The 21,959-nt window shown below is 34.2% G+C and overlaps 1 protein-coding gene across 1 annotated transcript in view; it reads left to right on the top strand.

Annotated features, from left to right (window-relative positions):
* Nucleotides 1-21,959, top strand: part of PTPRQ (protein tyrosine phosphatase, receptor type Q) — a 219,468-nt gene that overhangs the window by 43,570 nt on the left and 153,939 nt on the right. The window contains exons 15-17 of the mRNA XM_008058431.1: nucleotides 2,166-2,348; nucleotides 2,739-2,840; nucleotides 6,738-6,858. Coding sequence (XP_008056622.1) covers nucleotides 2,166-2,348; nucleotides 2,739-2,840; nucleotides 6,738-6,858 — 406 coding nt within the window. The remainder of the gene's footprint in view (nucleotides 1-2,165; nucleotides 2,349-2,738; nucleotides 2,841-6,737; nucleotides 6,859-21,959) is intronic.

Here is a 21,959-nt window from a genome sequence, read left to right as displayed (position 1 = left end):
TAAAGTTTTATTCATCTCTCTAGTCTGCTTTTTAATATATTAAGAGAAGTTTAGTTGATGCTATGGTTTATGACTGTAATCCCAGCACTTTGAGAGACTAAAGCAGGGGGATTGCTTGAGCCCAGGAGTTTGAGACAAGCCTGGGCAAAATAGTGAAATCTCATCTCTACAGAAAATAAAAAAAGCAGCCAGGCATGGTGATAGCTATAGTCCCAAAGCTATTTGGCAGGCTGAGGTGGAAGGAGTTCAGGGGTTCAAGGCAGTGGTGACTCATGAATGTGCCACTGTACTCCAGCCTGGGCAACTGAGTGAGACCCCAACACATATTCGCTCTCTCTTTCTCCATATAGAGATATATGAAATGTGTGTGCGCATATATATATATATATATATAAAGAGAATTTTAATTTCAGTTACTCTATTCTAGAGTGTCTGATTATCTTTCTTTTTAAAATTATATATGTTTTTTATTTTTAAATTTTGGGGTACAAGTTAAGGATTTGGTATACAAATATTCATTGTGCAGGTACCCTTGTTGATGAGGTGTGACCCCCTTCCCCAGACAGATATTTAGTCAATATCTGGTTATCTTTCAAACTTGCTTGGCTATTTATATTATTATTATTTAAGGAATTGTTTATATTGTAAAATCTGTAATTTCTTGAAGCATGTTAAACATTTACATTTTTATTATCTGTCTTAATAATATATGAAGTCTCAAAATCTGACTGCTGTGTGTGTGTGATTTTTTTTCCCTTTTTCTTTGCTCTTTCATGATCGAGATTTGATTTGCTCGTGTGTTTAGTGATTTTTATCAGTGAGCACTTGAAGCTTTATCTGTGGGAAATTTATGTGGTTTGAATTTAAGTTGAGTTGTTCCAGAGAGAATTTATATTTACTTCTTCTAGTTGCTTGGGAGTAATAGCAACTCAAAACTACAGTTTCATTTTAATTTAAATGCTGAAGTAGAGGTTTTTCAGGCTACAAATAGGAATCATAGATTTGCGCTATACATACTCATGGAGTAGGCTTGTCATTCCAAAACAGCATACGTTTCTTTTCTATCTCTTCATCCAAAGGAGTGGCAAGACAAAAAAGTTTTCTGCCTCTCTGCAGAGTGGTTTATTTCTCAATCCCCATTCCTTGAGAATGAATGAACCACATTATTTAAGTCCAGGAGTTACCTCTTACATGGAATTTCACAGCACCTGCAGAAGAAAGTAAGGTGTCCCTTATAATTGTCTGATATGATGGTACTGGTTAAAGCTGCACTCTTTGGGGGTTCTTGGTCTTTATATGAGTGTCCTGCATCCTTTCACTGGTCCAAGGCCTTATGTTTTTCCCCCCTCTGGCACTCTACATAGATGTTAATAAAGAAGCACAAAGTCACCAAGATTGATCAGTACGTTCCAAAGCAAAGCTAGTTTTGGTAGAAGCTTTCTTCTCCGGATTCTTAGTTTTACTTTTTTTGTTGTTTGGGTTTTTTTTATTTTTAAGAAAATTTGTTTCAATGTTACACAGAATTTACTTATTTTATTCATCTTAGGATCTCTATTCCCATATATATATATATATATATAGTCAGAATTGGAATCTCATATATAGTTTTGTACTTGTCTATACATAGAAAACCATTTATGAATATTACATTCAATGCAAGACTCTTATTAGACATAGAACACTAGTGTTTTACTTAATGATATCCTGTATCCTTACGAGACTGGTCATACTGCCAGTTCATACTATGTATCCTCACATCTAGGAGGGACTCCTTGCGTTGCCATAGACCTTGTTGTAGACCAAAACTAACCCATTAAACTTTATATATTATTATTTTTTAAGTGTTTTAAAATTCCTATTCTTGTATCTGAATGTTCTGCAATGTGAGATAGCTTCTTACAGTCTCAGTCTTTTAATAAACATATCATGCCATAAGTGTTATTCTGTAAAATTCTAGTATGCATTTGCTTTTAAATGATTTTTTTTGCAGTTGTAAGTGCTATAATTTATTTATATCTTACTCTATTTAAGATGTTTATTATAATCACATTCTGGTTAATGTTCATATATAATATAAATTACCTAACACACTTGCATGAGAATTTCAGCAGAACAGATTTTTAAGATGAAATTGCTTTATGCACTTATATTTTTGTTTTTTCCAGTGCCTGATAGTGCACCAGAAAATATTACCTACAAAAATATTTCTTCTGGAGAGATTGAGCTATCATTCCTTCCCCCAAGTAGTCCCAATGGAATCATACAAAAATATACAATTTATCTCAAGAGAAGTAATGGAAATGAGGAAAGAACTATAAATACAACCTCTTTGACCCAAAACATTAAAGGTAAAATAACAAATAAAATACTGAGGATTTACTTTGATATTGACAGTGTGGTCACATAATATTAACTTAATGCTATTTTATAAATAGCTTAAGTGAGATTATTTTCATATGGGTTTGAGAAGTCTGTCTTTTTTGTTAAATAAACCAAGTGTTTGTTGCTGGTCACTTGAAAGAACACTCTAGGTCAATCCTTTTCCACATTATCCTATATCATTTTGTTTTTGTAATAAGAACTACTATTATCAAAGAACTACATTTTCATTTAGTTTTTATTTACTTACTATTTAATTTAGTTTGAATTGAGGAGTTGAGAGTCATTTTACCATTTATCTCTTGCATATTATTAAAGGATATCTTTAAATGTCAACTTTTCATTTTGTTTTCTTTTAGGACTAAAGAAATATACTCATTATATTATTGAGGTGTCTGCTAGTACACTCAAAGGTGAAGGAGTTCGGAGTGTACCCATAAGTGTACTGACTGAGGAAGATGGTAAATCTAATAGTGGATATTGATATTCTTTGATTCCATACCATTTCAAGAAACATATATATAGAATAAATAGTAATACAAAAATTCCCCTAGCCTTGGATATCAGTTATATACACACCACCATTATATAGAAATTTCATTGTTATAGTGTAAAGGAAGCTAGCAACTTCATATTTGCAGTCATTAACATTAGGTGTAAAATACCTTTTATTCTTCTGAAATCATCAGTACTCTGTAAAACCTTCAATAATATTTTTCTACGGGAATTCTTAAGGCTAAACATTTCATTGGGATGGTTTGAACATTAGCAGATGTATAGCATGACTGTTTTTTTTTTTTTTTTTTTTTTTGAGTTGGAGTCTCACTCCGTCGCCCAGACTGGAGTGCAGTGGCTGCTCCCGGCCACCACAGCCTCGACCTGCTGGGCTCCGGCGATCCTTCCGCCTCAGCCTTCCGAGTAGCTGGAATTACAGGCGCGCACTACCACGCCCGGCTAATTTTTGATTTATTGTAATGAGATGAGGTCTCGCCTGCCCAGGCGGGTCTCGAACCCTCAGGCTCAGGCAATTCACTCACCTCAGCCTCCCAAAGGCACGGGATTACAGGCTGAGCCACCAAGCCCGGCTGCATGACTGTTTTTTTAACTTTTATATTTATAAGAATAGACAGTTACATGAATTTTATGATAGATTCAGGCTATGCCAACTTTCAACATTTCTTATGGTATTAGGATTAGCTTGTTAATGAATTCAGGCTATTGTTCAGGTTTTTCTACTTAATTGGCCATGTTAATAGCTTTCATATTGAATATTGAATCATCTCTTTCCCCAACCTGAATAAAATAAACTTTACTACTGAGATCACTTTACAGTGGTACCCTGTCAAATTACAAGGATATATCATGCTAAGAAAATTACTTTTAAGGGATATATTTGGGATTAAGATATACATTTATGTTTTGCACATTATATATTTTGAGATTTTTTTTCCCTGTAAGATGAATTCCTGTTGCCATGAGGGGTGGGTCTGAATGTATTGTGAGTGTTTGTGGAGTATCTGTTTTTCCTCTCTTTTCTTTCAAGTTCCCTTATCTTCAAGTTAGCCTGTACCCTGTTGATGTTCAAAGTCTAGAATCTTTTATCAGGGCAGAATGTACATTTGACACAGCTAGGAGGGAAGGTCTTTCTCTACATTGCTCTCTTTTTATTCAAAATAATAAAGTCTTTGGATTCATCTTCTCTCTTTGCAGGCCTCTTCTTGTTTTCACCTCTGCCAAATAATTTCACCAAAACATCCTGGTAGGGTTCTCTGGGTAGTCCCAGCTTCTAAAGGTGATGTCCCTATGGACTAGTCTTCCTTAGTCATTGCCTCTACTTACAATGCTTGCTTCTCCATCAAAACTTACCTCCGAATTTTCATTTTTTCATAAATAGATTCTCCCTGCTCTCAAAGTAAAAATTAACTTAATTAAAAATTCCTTCCCAATGGATCAATGGTTAGACCAGGGAGGAAAGTTAGCACTCCTTTCTATCTTATATTAGTATCTAAGATAAAGTGTATTAAATCATTTTAGCAATGCCTTTCTGAAATAGTGCCCACTTATTTTTTTAATTTTTATTTTAGAGGTACAATTAGCGTCCACTTATTTATACCTAATCTAATCTAATAGTCCTGATGGTAAGAATTCAAGATCTTAGAGAGAAAATGAGACCAGTAGTGAACATATATTTTGAGCAGACAGAACTTTTACCACTGTATCTGAATTACCTGGACTGTTAAAAATACAGCTCTCCAAAGTAAACTTCCATCCAAGTTCTTGGTCAAGTCGTATAATTTCTAAGGAAGAGGGAAGGGACAAGACTCCTTTGTTGAAAAATTACAACAAATTGAGTTTGGATAAAGGTCTGAGGAAGATTGCTTTATTAGGTATTCAGAGCTCCTTGCCCTTATGTAGCTTAAAGTTTAGCGGAAGAGACCTAAATTTGGCAAATGTGTAGACACATATTTTTATCATTTTAATTACTGGTTTAAATGTTCCCAAAACATTCATCAGGACAAGGGATGTAAGCTATTCTGAGTCATTAGGGTGAGTATGGCTGTGGAATTTATGTGTCAGTGGTGATCTGATGATGGGTATAGAGAGGGAGTGAAAGAGAGGAAAGATCATGCCAGGTGGAGGGAGTAGCAGGAGCTTCGTGAAGTCCTTTCTCATCTATCCTCAGATACTCTGACACAGCGAATTGAATGAATTGCGAAAGGTTCTATTTTCTCTAGTTGCATTTTTGTTAAATTGTATTTCAGAATACAAATGCCAAAATGATTAAAATTTAGCCTGCTACAGTAGATAGGCAGTATTTTGTTTAGGCAGACATGTTAATTACATTTACTTTGCAATGAAATGTCTTGACATTAAAAAGAAAATACTCAAGGTTATACTGAAGATTACCTCATAAAACACTAAGAATTGTCTGATATTCCACATAAGTATTTTAAAGCATTTGTAGAATATAAATGATTAGTTGCAACATATTAGTTTTTAAATCAGTGCTTTTTATTGAAGTCCTTTTTAAAAACAATAAATAAAAATAAGATTTTACAAAGAAGCTAGGAAACATATTTATAGATGTTTGCTTTCACAAGTGAGTGTTTTCAGTGTTATTTCCAATCTTGGGAAACAGACATCTCTAAATTATATATATATATTATAATAATCAATATTTGATAGCATTTTTATTGTAGTGCTAGTGAAATAAAATGAAAACACCAAATACAGCTGTCACCATTATTCTTTCATCTTGTCTCATAAATCTTTCTATGCTCTATAAACTTTTTTTAAGAAAATTATTGTTAAATAATGAAAACATACATGGTTACACACACAATTATAGCTGAGATTATTCAGAGAATCAAAAAGAAATGGAAATAATTCAGGTAGCATTTTCTCCAAGTTATTGAAAATAGTGATCTGTACATGAACTATATATAAATTAACATTGTTTAAAGATCTAAAAAATTATCAGAATATCTATTATCTACCTATGAGTTCACTTTCCATGTGTAACTGTAAGAATGAACTAAGTTTTAGTGTTGTACTTTTTTATATGCAAAAAGTTTTATTTCAGTATTCTAAGACATTGCCATGCTGTTCCACAGCAACTGAAAAATGCCATTCTAAATGTTTATCTAAATGGAAATATAAACTTGACTAACTAGTTTTAGTAATTTTGTTCTGCTTATTCAATGAAGAAAATACAATGCTAAAGTATTTGTATTCTTACATTGCTATAGTTAATTATAAGATCCTAAGAGATTTTCTTGTTTATGAGCTACATTAGTGTTTCCTTTGCAAACCATTCACTTTTGGAGATTCGCTGGACAGATTTTGCTATTACTTTACAGTTTAATGACACAACTGAAATTGAGGAATGTAGTTTTCATTTGTGAGGTCAGTCACTTTAACTGCTCTTCCAATGTTATGCTTATCACTTTCCCATTTCTTGGATATGTGATTTCTCCCTCCCCACCTCTTTTTATTGTCAGGGGAGCTCTTTTACTGTGTATTTATTCACTCCAGTAAAGTTTTTATTTTTATTAGAGGATAACAATTTACTAAGATGTACTTGAACAGTAGGTGAGTCACTGTGACATACCCCTTGTTCTAGTTTCTCATGAAATATTTTTTTCCATTGAATCACAGAAACAGATGTTCTAACACTACCATGCAAAATCTTCCTTTATCATCTCATTTTGAAAGTAAACAATCATTCTCTTGTGCCCATGGAAAAATCACTTAGCCTAGTTCTTCTGCCAGAAAGTTTAACACAAATTTTGTACGTTTCCATTTTAATCTTTTCTTATGTTTAACAAAATGCATTATTTTTTACTTTAACTTTTCAGTTCCTGATTCTCCCCCTCAAGACTTTTCTGTAAAACATTTGTCTGGTGTCACGGTGCAGTTGTCATGGCAACCACCCCTGGAGCCAAATGGAATTATCCTCTATTACACAGTTTATGTCTGGTAAGAATTTTTTTCTTTTGGAAATAGTTCTGAGAACAAATATTAATCTGTAACATAATAGGAATGTCGTTTCTTAATTTCAGAATGTGATGCTACATTAGAAACCTGATTATTAATAGGCTAGTTAGTATGCTTTTATTATGAAACAAGTTTTTCCCATATTATGTAGTGGTTGAATCACAGTCAAAAATATAATTTAGCAATTAAAACAAAAACTATTGTGTGTTATGCACAATTATACTAAATTTCTTTTCTGAATGTCATCAACCTATTAACTTACATAAATGCAAACATATAATTTTAAACTTTTCTGAAAAGCTTTACACAGATACTCTCTGTCACTGTCTTTTAAGTGTTCCCTAAGTAGAATAACTGTAAGTAAAATTTTACTAAAAGAGTTATTATTGTTATTTTTAGAAATCTGTTATTTAAGGTCAATTTCTCATTGAAATGTAAGCAATGTATTTATTTATTTTTCTGATACTCTTTACTCTGGTTACCTATTTATTTTTCAATTGCGAAAAAGATGAAATCCTATATGGCATCTTACGTCAGTTAACATGACTATAGTGCTTCATGAAAACTCAGTAGATTGAATGTCTCACTTTAACCAAACGTAAGTCTTCCTAGTGGATTTCCTAGTGGATTTTAAATATTTCAACACAGAAAATACACCTTATGCAATGTTTTATAAAACATAGGCATTTCCAAATAAATTTTAAGAATTAAAAAAAGAATTAGTGAATTATCTTTGACAATTAAAAATGATTTTTAATGTAATTATCACTGAATACTGAATTAGCTTGTTTTTTACCCTATAAACTGCTAAATTGTCAATGCCGATAAAATTTTCCTTTCACTTGAAATAAATAAATAAATAAATAAATAAATAAAGCAGGCATTTCCTTTTATATTTCTGGGATGGAAGAGCTAGCATTGAGTGAGTGAGAGGCTGTGATGTTTTAAAGAAGTCTGCTCTCCTCTTTTTTAAATTATAATTTTTATTTCCTCAATTCCTCTTTGAACATTTTGCATACTGCTCTTTATTTAGTACTATACTTCCATATGTTCTTCATTGCCTATTCCAGGTAATTTTTTTCTAGTTATACTGAAACAGGGAATGCCATAAAAGATATTAGTGAAAAGGAAACAGTGACTAGAGAGTAACCATCCCCTACATTACCCTACTCACTTAGTACTTATTCAACCATATTGACAGGGTACCTACATACCTGTGAACACAATACACAAAAGATCCCTGCCCTTGAGGAGCATACATTTTAAAGAGATAACTAGATTATAGAGCTATAGACAAACAAAGGGGGGAATGTCAAGGGAAAGAAATCTACTTTTTATGGGATGCTACAGGAAGTTCTCTTTGGAGAAGTAACATTGAGCTGCAATTTGAACAAGAAGGAGTTCCCTTGCAATCCACACCCCCACACCAATTTCCCCTACTTTTAACATCTTGCATTAATATGACATATTTGTAACGTTGATATGCCAATAGTGATACATTATGATTAACTAAGTACATAGTTTAAATTAGGTACATTCTATGGGTTTAAGAAGTGTGTAATACCATGAGTATCATACAGAGTAGTTTCACTGTCCCCTAAATCCTCTGTGCTTTCCCTATGGCTCATGCCTATAATCCCAGACTTTGGGAGGCTGAGGCAGGAGGATTGCTTGAACTCAGGATTTGGAGAGCCTCTTGTTATGTAAAGATCTGTAGGCCAGAACTTTCAAGAAGGAGGGGATATTAACAGCACACGTTTTGTTGGGAAACAAACTTTTCATTTTGAAGACCAGGAGGTAACGTTGTTGGGGGTTAGAGAACCAGAGGAGAGTAATATCAGGGACAGGAGAGACAAAGTTTAGGAGTCAAGCCATGGCAAGGATTTGCTTTTCATGTTAACTTGAAGGGGAGTTGTTGAAGAATTTGAAGGACTTTGGATTCTTTGTGAAGGATGAATTGTAAGGGACAAAAGTGTTAGCAGCGATACTAGGTAGGAAACTATTTTAGTAGTCTGGGCAAGAAAAAATAGAAGCAATGAATGAGAGAAGTGGGCAGCTCTGAGCTACAGTTGGGGAGAAAAACTGACAGGACTTGTTGATGAATTAACGTGGTGTTACAAAAAAAGATGTATCAAGGATGACTTCTGAAGTTTTGAATCTAGGGCGATTACTCTAGATTTTTTTAAATGTCATTTACTAAGTTAGAAAAAGTGTAAGTGAAACAAATTAATAAAGGAGAATCAAGGTATTTCTGGCTAGGGTTTTCAGTCCCGCATTGTGAGACAATCTTGTTCCTCTTTCCAATGACCACACTTCCTTTCCCAGGGCCTCGTTGCATTTGGGGCATCACACATAGTACACTTAGAAAAACACATGGCTAGATAACTTTTTAAGGGATACTGATTACCTGATTTTTCTCTTTCTGGGCATGAACTGTTATGGGCAATAAGAACCACCTACTCTAGGAACTTAATTATAATCCAAGTTGTCTATTTTTAATTCTGAAAATATAAAGGTAGCAGTATTTCCTGGGAATACATAATGGCACTTATGTACATTGGATTACCTCTTGAAAATGCAATTGACTGGAGTTTCATATGCTATAATTCAGATATCATATAAAACATGCCCACTTTTTACAATGATGGTGGAAGTTGTGAGGGCACTGATTTCAGATGACTTATTATTTTCTCACTCCCTTTGGACCTAATTTAATCTCTTTTGGGTAAATGTTCAATCAGTTCAAAGTTTAGCTCCTCAATTGTGTTTTTCCCCTCATCTTTCAAAAGGTATTCTTTATTTGCCTCACTTTCCAAGGTAGAGTCTAAATGTAGTGAAAGCCCAATGAAAGTGAGATGAGGGAATCTCAAATTTGTGGTATTGTGACTCATCTTATCTGGCTTAAAAGACAAAAAAATCAGCACCAGCTTGCAGCCATAGCTTCTAGTTTCACGGTTCTTATTTTCTGTTTTATCCTTGGTCCAACTTAAGACTTATTCTAGCTCCTTGGTTTCCTTAGCACGTCTGTCTTTTTAAATTTTTTTTTGAGTTGGAGTCTCACTCTGTCGCCCAGACTGGAGTGCAGTGACCGCTCCTGGCCACCACAGCTTCCACCTCCTGGGCACCAGCGATCCTTCCATCTCAGCCTTCCAAGTAGCTGGAACTACAGGCGTGCTACCACGCCCGGCTAATTTTTTTTGATTTATTGTAGAGATGAGGTCTCGCCAAGTTGCCCGGGTGGGTCTTGAACTCTCAGTCTCAGGCAATCCACTCACCTCAGCCTCCCACAGGCGTGGGATTACAGGCTGAGCCACCAAGCCCGGCTAGCATGTCTGTCTTGACCCTCCAGTAGCTCAATACTCTCACTTGAGTTTCTGTACCAATATTCAGTGTTCAGGATTTTGGAAAGTTACTTCCATATCCTTATTTAGTTCTGGATGGTCTGTTAGGGAAACTCTTAGATCTTGCTAGACATGGTGCCACACTGAACATACAGATTTTCTGAGGGGTCTGTCTTGTTTTTCCCTTAACATGAAAAGAAAGAGCAAGTCCTTTTTACATGGGAATTTCCCTCCCAAACTTATTTAGGTGTGTTCATCACTCCACCCTCACTCCAAGAACTTAGGCCATACCAATCTGACTGCCTTGCCCTTTTCTTTCCCTCACTCTTTCTTAGGAGTGCAAGGTGTTTTTGTGGGTTTTTTTTAAGGACAGATGAAAATTTCCTTTGTCTATATATTCTTTCCTTTCTATACCATGATGTAATTATAAAACTCTGTGGTCCCAAACCAGCATTAACTTTTGATGTGTAAATAAAATGTAGAAAACATTTTTCCCTCAATAAAATTTGGCTTGGCTTCATTTTGCACACACAAACACACACACACACACACACACACACACACACACACACACACAAACACACACACACACACACACAATCTACTTCAAGCTCTACTTTGTTCATTGTATTTAGAACAGAGTATCATCTAGCATATAATTGAAACTTAATTAGCATTTACTGTATTGATGAATGGATGAAGCATATACTTTGAGTTAAAAACTTTATATTGATTTTTTTTCTTGGCAATTTTTTCGTAAAAATTGTGGTGCTTTTTCAGACAATGGATGACTCAGTGGAATCAAGTAAGAGCACATAAAGAAAAAACAGAAAAGGAAAACACCTTAAAGTGTTCAAGATTATGATCGATAATATACTAAAATATATATGTGTACATATAAATTATAATGAAACATACAGAGATATTTTAAAGTTTCTGGTATCTTCTTACTAAAAGATTTGTTGGAAGCTTTAAAGTTCAATATCTTACTAAGATAATTGGTTGAAATGCCCTATAAGGTATAACAAGTGTAGCTAAGGGAATGGCCATAATTCTGGATTCTTTCAGTAGTGATTACTAATCTTTTTGAAGGACTCTTTCCATCATCAGTTTTATTATGGGGCAGAAGTATCATAAAGTGATGCACATGAGTTTTGAGTCAGTGAGTCATGGGTTTGAATCTTGCATCTATCATTCAGCTACCTGTGGTTCCCTTAAATGATTAATATATGGTAGCTGCCATTATTAGTAGTATGCCTGTTTTAGGAGTTCCTATTTCTCTCATAATTTTCAGTTACCTTTATTTGGTTTGTTTGAAAAATCATCAAATTCTTATAAAAACAGTTTTTTGATATTTGCTCTTTCCAGTGTGTCTTCAAAATGTAGGATGCCTATTATATTTGTTATACTGGGTGACTTCTGTCTTTGTCATGAATATTTCTTTACAAAATAGCTCATGAGGGTTAATGTGTAATCATTTTATATCCATTACTAGATGAGTCACATTTGGATTGTAGATGATGTGTTCAGAAATTTTTTATAATCCACTGCATTTTAAAGTCATTTTTCTTTCCAAAGTTTGCTTTGTGAAATAACTTTTATCATCTATCAAGATGGTAAAGTAGCATTTTCCCCAAGGTTATATTGATAAATTATACATATATGTTTTCAAATGATACATATCCTTGCATTCCTAGAGCAACCATCATTAAGTAAATTGATTTCTATTAGAGCACTGTAAGCATATTCTTTTAATACATTTTGAATTAAGGCATGCATTCTAGTAGGCTAATATAAAGCTTATTAATTTACTACATTATTGAATTCTACCTGGATTTGCTTAGCAATGTTACTTCTATATGTGTCAGTAAAATTTAACAGTAGCTCTTCTTCTTTGTTTATAAAACTTCTAAGTAAATTCCCTATAAGGTATAGCTAAAAGAGTGTGGAATGAAAGTGGCACTGACAATTCTAGCTTATATATGGATCTTGGCTTTGAAATGTTTCTCAGGAGTTTTTTTTTTTTAGTATTAGAAGTCATTCTGAAGTACTCAGTCTGACAAAGGCTTACTAAACTCTGTAGGGAGGCATAAAATATGTAGAACTTTAAAATAATTGTAGACTTATTGGGGATGAAATATGCCTATGTGAAATATTTAAAAATACTTGCTGGGCAGTATATTAGGAAGCCAAAACAATTTTGATGTAACTCCTTTTGAAATGTCATTGATCAAATAATTTCCCCAGTCACATAAAAACTTATCTTAGTAAAAAACCTTCTGTGCTCTAAGAAGGTATGCCTAGTCCTGTTTCTTCCAGTTTTCTGAAAGATTTTCACCTTATTAAAAATGACATAGCCGGGCTCGGTGGCTCAGCCTGTAATCCCGCGCCTTTGGGAGGCTGAGGTGAGTGGATTACCCGAGCCCGCAGGTTCAAGACCCGCCTGGGCAGCAAGACCTCATCTCTACAATAAATCAAAAAATCAGCCGGGCGTGGTAGTGCAGGTCTGCAATTCCGGCTACTTGGAAGGCTGAGGCAGAAGGATCACTGGAGCCCAGCAGGTGGAGGCTGCGGTGGCCGGGAGTGGCCACTGCACTCCGGTCTGGGTGACAGAGTGAGACTCTAACTCAAAAAAAAAAAAAAAAAAAAGATAGATTTGTGAATCAGGAGAACACCTCAGTGCAGGCAGTACATGAAAGGTTGGAGGCAGCATGAATGCCAAGAGGTTGACAAGTAGCATTATTGAAATGGATTATTGAGGCTAGGTTGGGAAACAAAGAAAGAAATACAGATAGATGGAGTAGTTGAACAAAAGAGTGCTCTTTAGAATTAGTTTCACAAGACATTTCTAGTGGGATGACCAAAATTTTATTTCAACTTTTCACTGCTAGTCATTTGTGTGTCATTCTGTGGCTTGATGCCAAGGTCACACACAGTCTACTCATGGACCACCCGTGCTTTGCAAATGGTTCATAAATTCTAAATAGATTATCAGCATTTAAACATGAATAAATATCTGGTGAAACTTTGTTATTTTGCTTTTTTACAAAATCAGAACATTTTTTGCCAAATTCCCAATGGCAGTAGTTGGGCAATGTTGAATAGTGGTTTTTATTTGAAGCATTTGCTCTGTGGTTTACCATGGTTCTCACCACAGCCCATTTTAAACAGCACTTTTTAGTAATTTATTTTACCTACCTGGATCCTGAGTATAAGCCACTGATTTAGTGGATCTTCTAATCATATTTTTGAAAAGCACAAAGCTAGGAAAGATTATCATTTCTTTGCTTTATAGACTTGGGGAACAAAATGTGTCAGAAATCTGAAGAAAAGGGCTCAAGAGGAAGACTAGTGGTTATCATTTAAGGACAAGTGTTTCTTATGTATGTTTTCTTATTTTTTTTGTAAAAATATCATAAAGAAAAGAATATTCCCATTTTACAGTTGTGGAAAGTGGGGCTTGGTGAGGTCAAGGAGTTGCTTAAGATTACAGAGTTAAAGATGACAGAATCAAAATTCATACCTACTTCTGTCTTACTCAAAGTATGCTTTTCTTGCATCAGTAGGAATAGTGTTATCATTGGCCTTTGTTATAAAAACTAAACAGTGCATTTATAGGATTAGGGAAGTCTTAGTTTGATAACTGCATGTGTGAAAAAGACTTAGGGAGCTACATCAAAATTAAGCTTATTGTATCAACTCACAGGGACTATTTCTACAGAAAAAAATTACTGGCTTGATATTGATTTTCTTTCATTGATGAACTGGATCTATCGTGAGAGAATGATAATTATACTGTTTTGTGTGCCAAACTAGTTGGATACTACAGTTTAAACAGTGTGTGGACAAGATAGACCTTTACAGTGTAAGCAACATGTGGACAAAATAGACCTTGTCAGGGAAAATTGATAAGGCTGGTGGAATTACTCAGGATTGAGGCACATTAGGAACTATCGAAAGAATGGGAGCAAGTGAGGACTAATAATAGTGAAGATTTTTTTAGTTTCTAGTATGAGACTCAACCAAAATTGGCCCAAGTAAAAATGGGAATTTATTGACACATGTAGCTGAAATGTCCAAGGTTATATTAGCTGGGTGTAGAAGCTCAAATAATTTTATCAAGTGTGGTTGACAGGAAGGAAACTTGGTGTGGTCAATAGTCAGACGGCCCTTGTGTCTTGAATATCATGGCAGAGGAGGAAAGTGGAAGGAGTTAAAGCTGGATAGGTGGGCAGGCTACATGCATGAATTCTTGAGGCCAAAAAAAGGAGTTTAAATTTTATTGCAAGTGTAATGGAAAACCCTTGGAGTGTTTTCTCCAGGGAGTGATCATGCATCTTTGGGTGCATGGTTTAAATAAAAATTTTAAATCTCAAATAATAATCTCTTTGTCTTTCCCTACATATTTTTATATTTGTATATAAACATACGGGGTTGTCAAAGAGCATACACATTTTAAGAGACTATATATTGCTTTTTGAAGTTAAATTAAATTATGGTTGCAATGCATAGTATGATGTTCGCTCAACCGAGCTTCCATATTTTCTTTGACGGTCCTGCCTATTGCACGGTAACACTAGCATTCATTTGATTAAATCTATCTTTTGAAAAAAGTCATACTTGAAATGTGTGTACATTTTTTGGCACTCCTGAATACACACACACACACACACACACACACACACATACACATATGTATGTAATGGGTATATAATATATCTGTGTATGTGCGTGTGTCAATAGTTCTATTTATAAACAGTCGATTTGAAACTGAATTGACTTAGTTGTTCTCTTTCTTTTTTTATTTTTATTAAGTGTGAGCCAGGTAATTCTTTTTTTTAACATATTTTTTATTTCAAAATTGTGGGTACAGTTAAGGGTTAGGTATACAAATATGCATTGTGCAGGTACCCTTGTTGATGAGGTGTGCCCCTCCGTCCCCAGACAGATATTGACTACCATTAATTCCACCTCCCTTCCCCTTCCTGCCCCCTCCATAGTTTTCCACCACTGTCAATCCTTTTCTTATAGTATTACGATAGTTGTTCAAAGTCCACTTATGAGTGAGAACATATGATACTCAGATCTTTGTTTCTGTGAGAGATCACTCAGTATTATAAACTCTAATTCCATCCAGGGTGCTGTGAAATTCATGGTTTTGTTCTTTTTTATGGCTGTGTAATATTCCATTGTGTATATGTACCATATTTTTAAAAATCCAGTCCTCTTTTGATGCACAGCATGATTGGTTCCATGATCTTGCTATATATTCCATGATCTTGAATTGGCTTAATTGTTCTCTTTCTAAATAATGTCAGTTCTAAAAAACAATAGGCGTATACTACTATTATTATAATAAATACCTGGCCTTCCTGAAAAAGCTCAGTTTCCTTCCTATAAATCTCATCACATTTATATTTTCCTGTTTAATAAGGGTCTTCCTGCTAGCAAGTAAGCTCTAGGAGTGTAGGGACTGTGCCTTATAAGAAGTCACTAACTCAGTGCCTGTCTTATAGTAAGTATTCAATGCATTGTTTAAAAGAGAGCATGAACAATTTAGAGAAGAAATCACATGGGCATATTTTCAATGTTTGGAGTCAATTTTTGTTTTGTTTTCAGGTGAGAATAAATAAATGTTTATTGGCTGGGCTCGGTGGCTCAGCCTGTAATCCTAGCACTTTGGGAGGCCAAGGCGAGTGGATTGCCTGAGCCCGCGGGTTCGAGACTAGCCCGGGCAACTTGGTGAGACCTCGTCTCTACAATAAAAAAAAAATTAGCTGGGTGTGGTAGTGCGTGCCTATAGACTGGCTACTCGGAAGGCTGAGGCGGAAGGATCGCAGGAGGCCAGCAGGTTGACACTGGGGTGGCTGTGAGCATGTGTGCCACCGCACTCCAGCCTGGAAGAAGGAGTGAGACTCCAACACAAAAAAAAATTATTGTATCAAGTCAATGAGATTTTGGTGCCAGTTGTTTCTGCGACATCATTTATTCTATACTGCCTGATATGCCTCATGATATTTGGAGTCACTTTTAATTTAATCTTCCTAATGCTCTGGATTTCCAGAGTTCTATGTCACAGTCTATCTGTACTTTCTTTGGTGTTTGGAGCTTCACGTGAGAATCAAATTCTATGGAGAGCACATGTGAAATGGAACTCAAGAACTGTACTATCTCAAGGAACAGGGTATTTACAGGAATAACTTATTAGAGACAGGATAGATTTGGCAGGTAAAACTTTGGAGGAAACTAGATTAGAGAACTAATTTCATACTTTGGAATCCCAGAAACTTTCATAAGATTCAATTGAACATATCCGTCCAAGGACTATTGACATGGTTTTTGTGTGGTGAATAGCATTTTGTAGGAATAAAATTGGAGAATAATAAGACTTTACCCCGTTCCCCCACTATAGAGTTAGGTGAAGGTGATTTCACAGAAAATGAAGATCAACTGGGTAATATATGACTTTCTGTAGCTTCTGTTTGCTTGAATATTAGAATAGTAAATTAATTTAGAAGTTGTCCATTCTTCAATTCTTTCATAAGTGATACTTTCCACAAGTTTTTATAGTAACTGAAGTACAGACAAATTGAAGCTGTGGTATTTGGTGATGGCCAGGAGTAACATTCTAAATTTTGTGTTTATAACAAGATTGATGTGTTAATTTTGCTTTTTTTTTTTTTTTAAGTAGAGGCCAAGTTGGTATCATTTGGTTAAATTTAGGACTCCTAACCAAAACTCTGTGTAAGAAATAAGAATCATTGGGTATTTACAATATTTGACGCCTTGCTATGAGAATTGAATGTGGTGATCAGGTATTTGAAAGAAAAAAATTAAAGAAAACGGGAGAGTCATGATTTACCTGAAAAAATTTTAAAAAGTATTTTAAGTATTTTTTCAACCTTTTCATCTTTATTATTATAATTTAAGTCTTTCATAGCAGACAATCCAGTACTCATTATATTTTTAGCCTTGCTACACATTAAGCATTTTTCATCACTTCAGCTTTTTAAAGAACAATTTTATCTCCACTGCACTTGGTAGAAATGTTATCTTTCTTATTTTTGATTAAATGTGTAAAAAGACACTTTCAGTCATAAGATTGAGTTTATGATGATATTTATAGAATCTTCCTAATGGGAAATGCTTTTTAAAATATTTATGCTATTCTAAACTCTATCAAGTAATTGTCAACCTTGAATTCACTTGAGCATAATTTAATTAAGGCCAAATTTACTTAATTCATTATTTTACAATACTGTTATTCTTCATCAAAGTTGACTCTTCTTCAAATAAAAATGATTTTCCAATTTTTAATCCATGATGCTTTAGAGTATCAGATATACTTTGTTTTTCTTTTGTACAAGGGTTGATAAATTCTTAAGAAGCTAGGGGAAAAAGTCTAATAATTATCTACTTATTAATAATCATATATAACTTAAAATTCTATATTTAGAAAAACTAAGTTAAAAATTTAGAAAAGAGAAAAATAAGACTAATAAATAATTTAAAAAGTAGAGTTAGAAAGTTACTAAGGAGATTGATTCAGAAAAAAAAGAAAAAGTACAACTTAATTGGGAATGAAAAAAGCATAACTACAGATATTTAAATATTAAAAGATAATAGGATATTTTAAACAACTTTATAATAATACATTTTAAAATGTGAATCTTAAAATCACAAATTTTTGGTAAGATGTAACTTAAAAACTTTGTAAAAAAGTAAAAAATCTGAATATCTTATAAGCTTTAAAGCAGAGAAATGGGTAGTTAATAACTCTGAATTAATCCAATAACACATTTTCTATAGTCTTTTTCTCAGATATTTGAGCCCTAATGGGATAATAGCTTTTCACTATATGACTATAAACTCCAGGAAACCCAAATCAATGTCTTTTTAACCTTTATATTTTTATCAGAGGATATAGTAACTGATAGATTTTAACGTCACAATAAATATTTGTTGAAGTAATGTAAGAATATATTGTACATTAAAAAGTTTTGCTTTTTTCAATCTCACTAAGCTTTGGGCATCCCTAGACTGTCATTTCACTGTTTTTGATCAGTTTCTTCTCCTGTTGTCTTCAAAAATTATCCCAAATCATCTTCTCTGTCCTCAGGCCCTTTGCAAAATCTCACATCATTGACAGCAAACTCAGATGCCATTTTAAACTGAAAACTGTGATGACTATCTTAATAATTTGCCTACCTCAACTTCTGCTTTCAGAACCTATCGACTTATTTGCATCCTCAACTTTTGCATCCATGCTCAGAGGACAAAATCTCTCTCTTCCTGCTCAAACGCAATCCCTCCTCTTCTCTCTCTTCCTGCTCAAACGCAATCCCTCCTCCTGTTTTCTGGATACTAATTCTTTTATCTGCTCTAAAACTGGTTTATGAGTGTATCTTTCCTCAGTTGAAACTTCTTTATCTTTAGAGGCTCTTCCCTCTAATCTTAAAAAGTATCTGTTCTACCTAAAGGCAATCCAGCAAAACAAAGCCAAACCAAATTAACCAGCAAACCAAATGATGACCATAAGAACAATAGCAACTAAGAACTGAATACCCCATTTCTTCACTTTGGCTCAGATTGCCTCTGAGATTCTAAACAGTTTTAGAAATTTGCAACTATTTGTGCCTTGTTAGTTTCAGGTTGCTTCATACTTAATTACTAATCTACTGATACTATGAAGTTGTGCAGAGCAATTATTCTAGAGTAAGGTGTGACATAGAAGAGCAGTTTACACAGTGGGAGAATTAGTGCATATCATTGGTTCATATGAGGAAGAAAATAATATGATTAAAAGTCAAGTAAATGAATGTGGACATTTTTATTTAGGGGAGTGGTATTTTGTAAGTGAAAGGATTAAGTTAGAATTTTTAGATAATAAAGTTTTAAAAACAAATTCATAGAAAAAAACAGGTATGAATGTATCATCAGTTTAGAGTATATCCATGGAACAAAATATATGATGAGGATGGATAGAGTTAAGATCATGACCTTTCAGAGGGCTTCAAACCTTGTCTAGAAAACCATGCATATTTATATCTAGAAATAGGGGCATTTATAAGTCTTCCAATGTGGTTTTGGTACTCAAGATTCTTCATAGGTAATCATTGTTTAGCATGGATTGGATGACATAAGAGATGAACAAAGAAATTGGTAAAGAAACTGCTCTTATGCTCTAGAATTTTATTTATGTTCTAGGTGTTAATATGTAGTATTTCTTTTTGAAAAAATTATAAATTAACTAGGAAATAGCTTCATCTTAGGGACTATATTCATTCCAACCCAAGATATTTTATTGGTGTCATCCATAAGTAAAAACAGAAAAACAGAATCTTATATTCAGAATAATTTCAAATTATTCAGAATATTTTCAAAGTAATTCAAATTCTTTTGATTTTTCAAATTCAAAAAGGCCTTCAAAATGTTTTAATAGGTTTATAATTAAATCAGTAAAATAATATCAGTGATGACTTCCCTCAAGTTTCATCTCAGTTTGAAAATAGTCACTGATTGGGAGGTTTAATTAATGTTGGAAAGTTATATATTTTAGATAATAAATATTGTGTAATATTTATATTCCTTCTACTTCCATAGAGTTTATGACTTTGGATATATAAAAGTTAGACCCACTTTGTTAGGTAGTCCACCTCTCTTCCTCTCCCATCTTACTGAACTCCCTATTCTACAAACTATACAAATTAACTATCTAGTGAACAATTTCCTACACCTTTGGGGCTATGCCTTATGCTCTTTTTCTATATTTTGGTCACAAGTAATTTTCTTACTCATTGCTTTCTTTTTTTCTTTTAGTTACTATAGAAAAAGGCCACCGACTTAGTCCTTAAGGAAACTATGCTGTTATTCATGAATTCTTTCATAATTACTACTCTATCTGTCTGTTTTGAGGATAGGGGATGTATCTTATTCATATTTATGCCAGACATAGTACCTGACACAAAACAGCTAGTAAGTAAATTTTGTTGGGTTTTGTTGGATATTAATTTCATGACTCATCATCTCTAAATTCAAAGAGAATGGGGAGAGTGTCTATCTTTGTTTTTAGCACTGTCTAAGGAACAATGCCTCCCTAACTCAGATATATAATGTTCTCCATTTAGAAGACTAATATAAAAGACAGAAAAAAAATGTATGGATAAGTTATTTTTTTAAATGGACCACAAATGGCCAATAAACATATAAGAGGGCATTCTGTTTCAATCAAGGTCAAGGATGTGGAAACTAAAATTAGAATTGGTTAATTAGATTTTCAGAAATTAAGATTAATAATATCCAGGTTAGTATTAGAGTTTACCAAAATGGGTATTCTCATACATTGTTGGTACAAGATTATTTTATTACTTATTTTTAAGTAAATCATTAAATCATTAAAATAAAAATGTATTCAAACCATTTGACTCACAATCACACAATTTAAAAAATATTTTCTAATGCACATTTTATTTTACTTTTCCTCTTTTAATTTTTATTTTAAAATTGTGGGGTACAATTCAGGGTTAAGCATACAAATATTCATTGTGCAGGTACCCTTATTGATGAGGTGTGCCCACTTTCCCCAGGCAGTTATCGACTACTGTCAATTCCACCCTGCCCTCCACAGTTTCCTGCTACTTTCAATCCTTTTCTTATAGTAATACGGTAGTTGTTCAAGGACCACTTATGAGTGAGAACATGTGATAATCAGCTCTTTGTTTCTGTGAGAGAGCGTTCAGTATTATAAGCTCGAATTCCATCCAGGTTGCTGTGAAGTTCATGATTTTGTTCTTGTTTATGGCTGGGTAATATTCCATCGTGCATATATACCACATTTTTAAAATCCATTCTTCTTTTGATGGGCTGCACGATTGGTTCCATGTTCTTGCTATTGTGAACAATGCTGCAATAAACATACATGTTCAGGTATCTTTTTTATAGAGTGATTTGCATTCTTCAGGGTATATTCCCAGTAGGGGGATTGCGGGGTCATATGGAAGGTCAATTTTTAGAACTTTTAGGAATCGCCACACTGATTTCTACAGAGGTCGTACTAGTTTACACTCCCACCAACAGTGTAGAAGTGTCCCCTTTTCGCCACATCCTCTCCAGCATCTGTTATTTTTTGAGTTATTGATGATGACCATTCTGACTGGAATTAGGTGGTATCTTAGTGTAGTTTTAATTTGCATCTCCTTGATGACACAGGATTTCTTATGTACAGAATGGAGTGATCCCTCTTAGCTATAGGATTGCTCACTAGATGGCCCCTTGGAGAGCAGAGAGCTCATGCTTCAGTGCAGAGAATTGTGTGTTATCTCCAATTTGGCAACAGCTACTAAGAACAAGAAAGATGGAGTTAGAACCTCAACGACAGTTCATTTCTCTCTCTTTTCCCTTCCTTTCAAGTTTGTTTTATATAAGACCATCTCTTACATACCTAAGATACATTCTGAACTGTTTCAATTGAAGTTTATGCTCAGATATCCTTGTACCTTGTTTGCTAAAATATAGACCACAATCCTAAACTCCAAAAGAAAAACAAACAAACCCCACACAGATATTAGTATGTGAAAAAAATATAGTACTCTTTTGTCTCTGGAGGCTAACCAGGGTAGATGTAGAAACTATATCTAAACTGGGCTTGGTGGCTCAGCCTGTAATCCCGTGCCTTTGGGAGGCTAAGGTGAGTGGATTGCCTGAGCCCGTGGGTTCGAGACCCGCCTTGGCAGGCGAGACCTC

The sequence above is a fragment of the Carlito syrichta genome, unplaced genomic scaffold (assembly GCF_000164805.1).
Source record: "Carlito syrichta isolate Samal-C Ts95f unplaced genomic scaffold, Tarsius_syrichta-2.0.1 Scaffold303338, whole genome shotgun sequence".
Lineage (NCBI taxonomy): Eukaryota > Metazoa > Chordata > Mammalia > Primates > Tarsiidae > Carlito > Carlito syrichta.
This window is presented reverse-complemented; position numbering and strand designations above follow the sequence as displayed.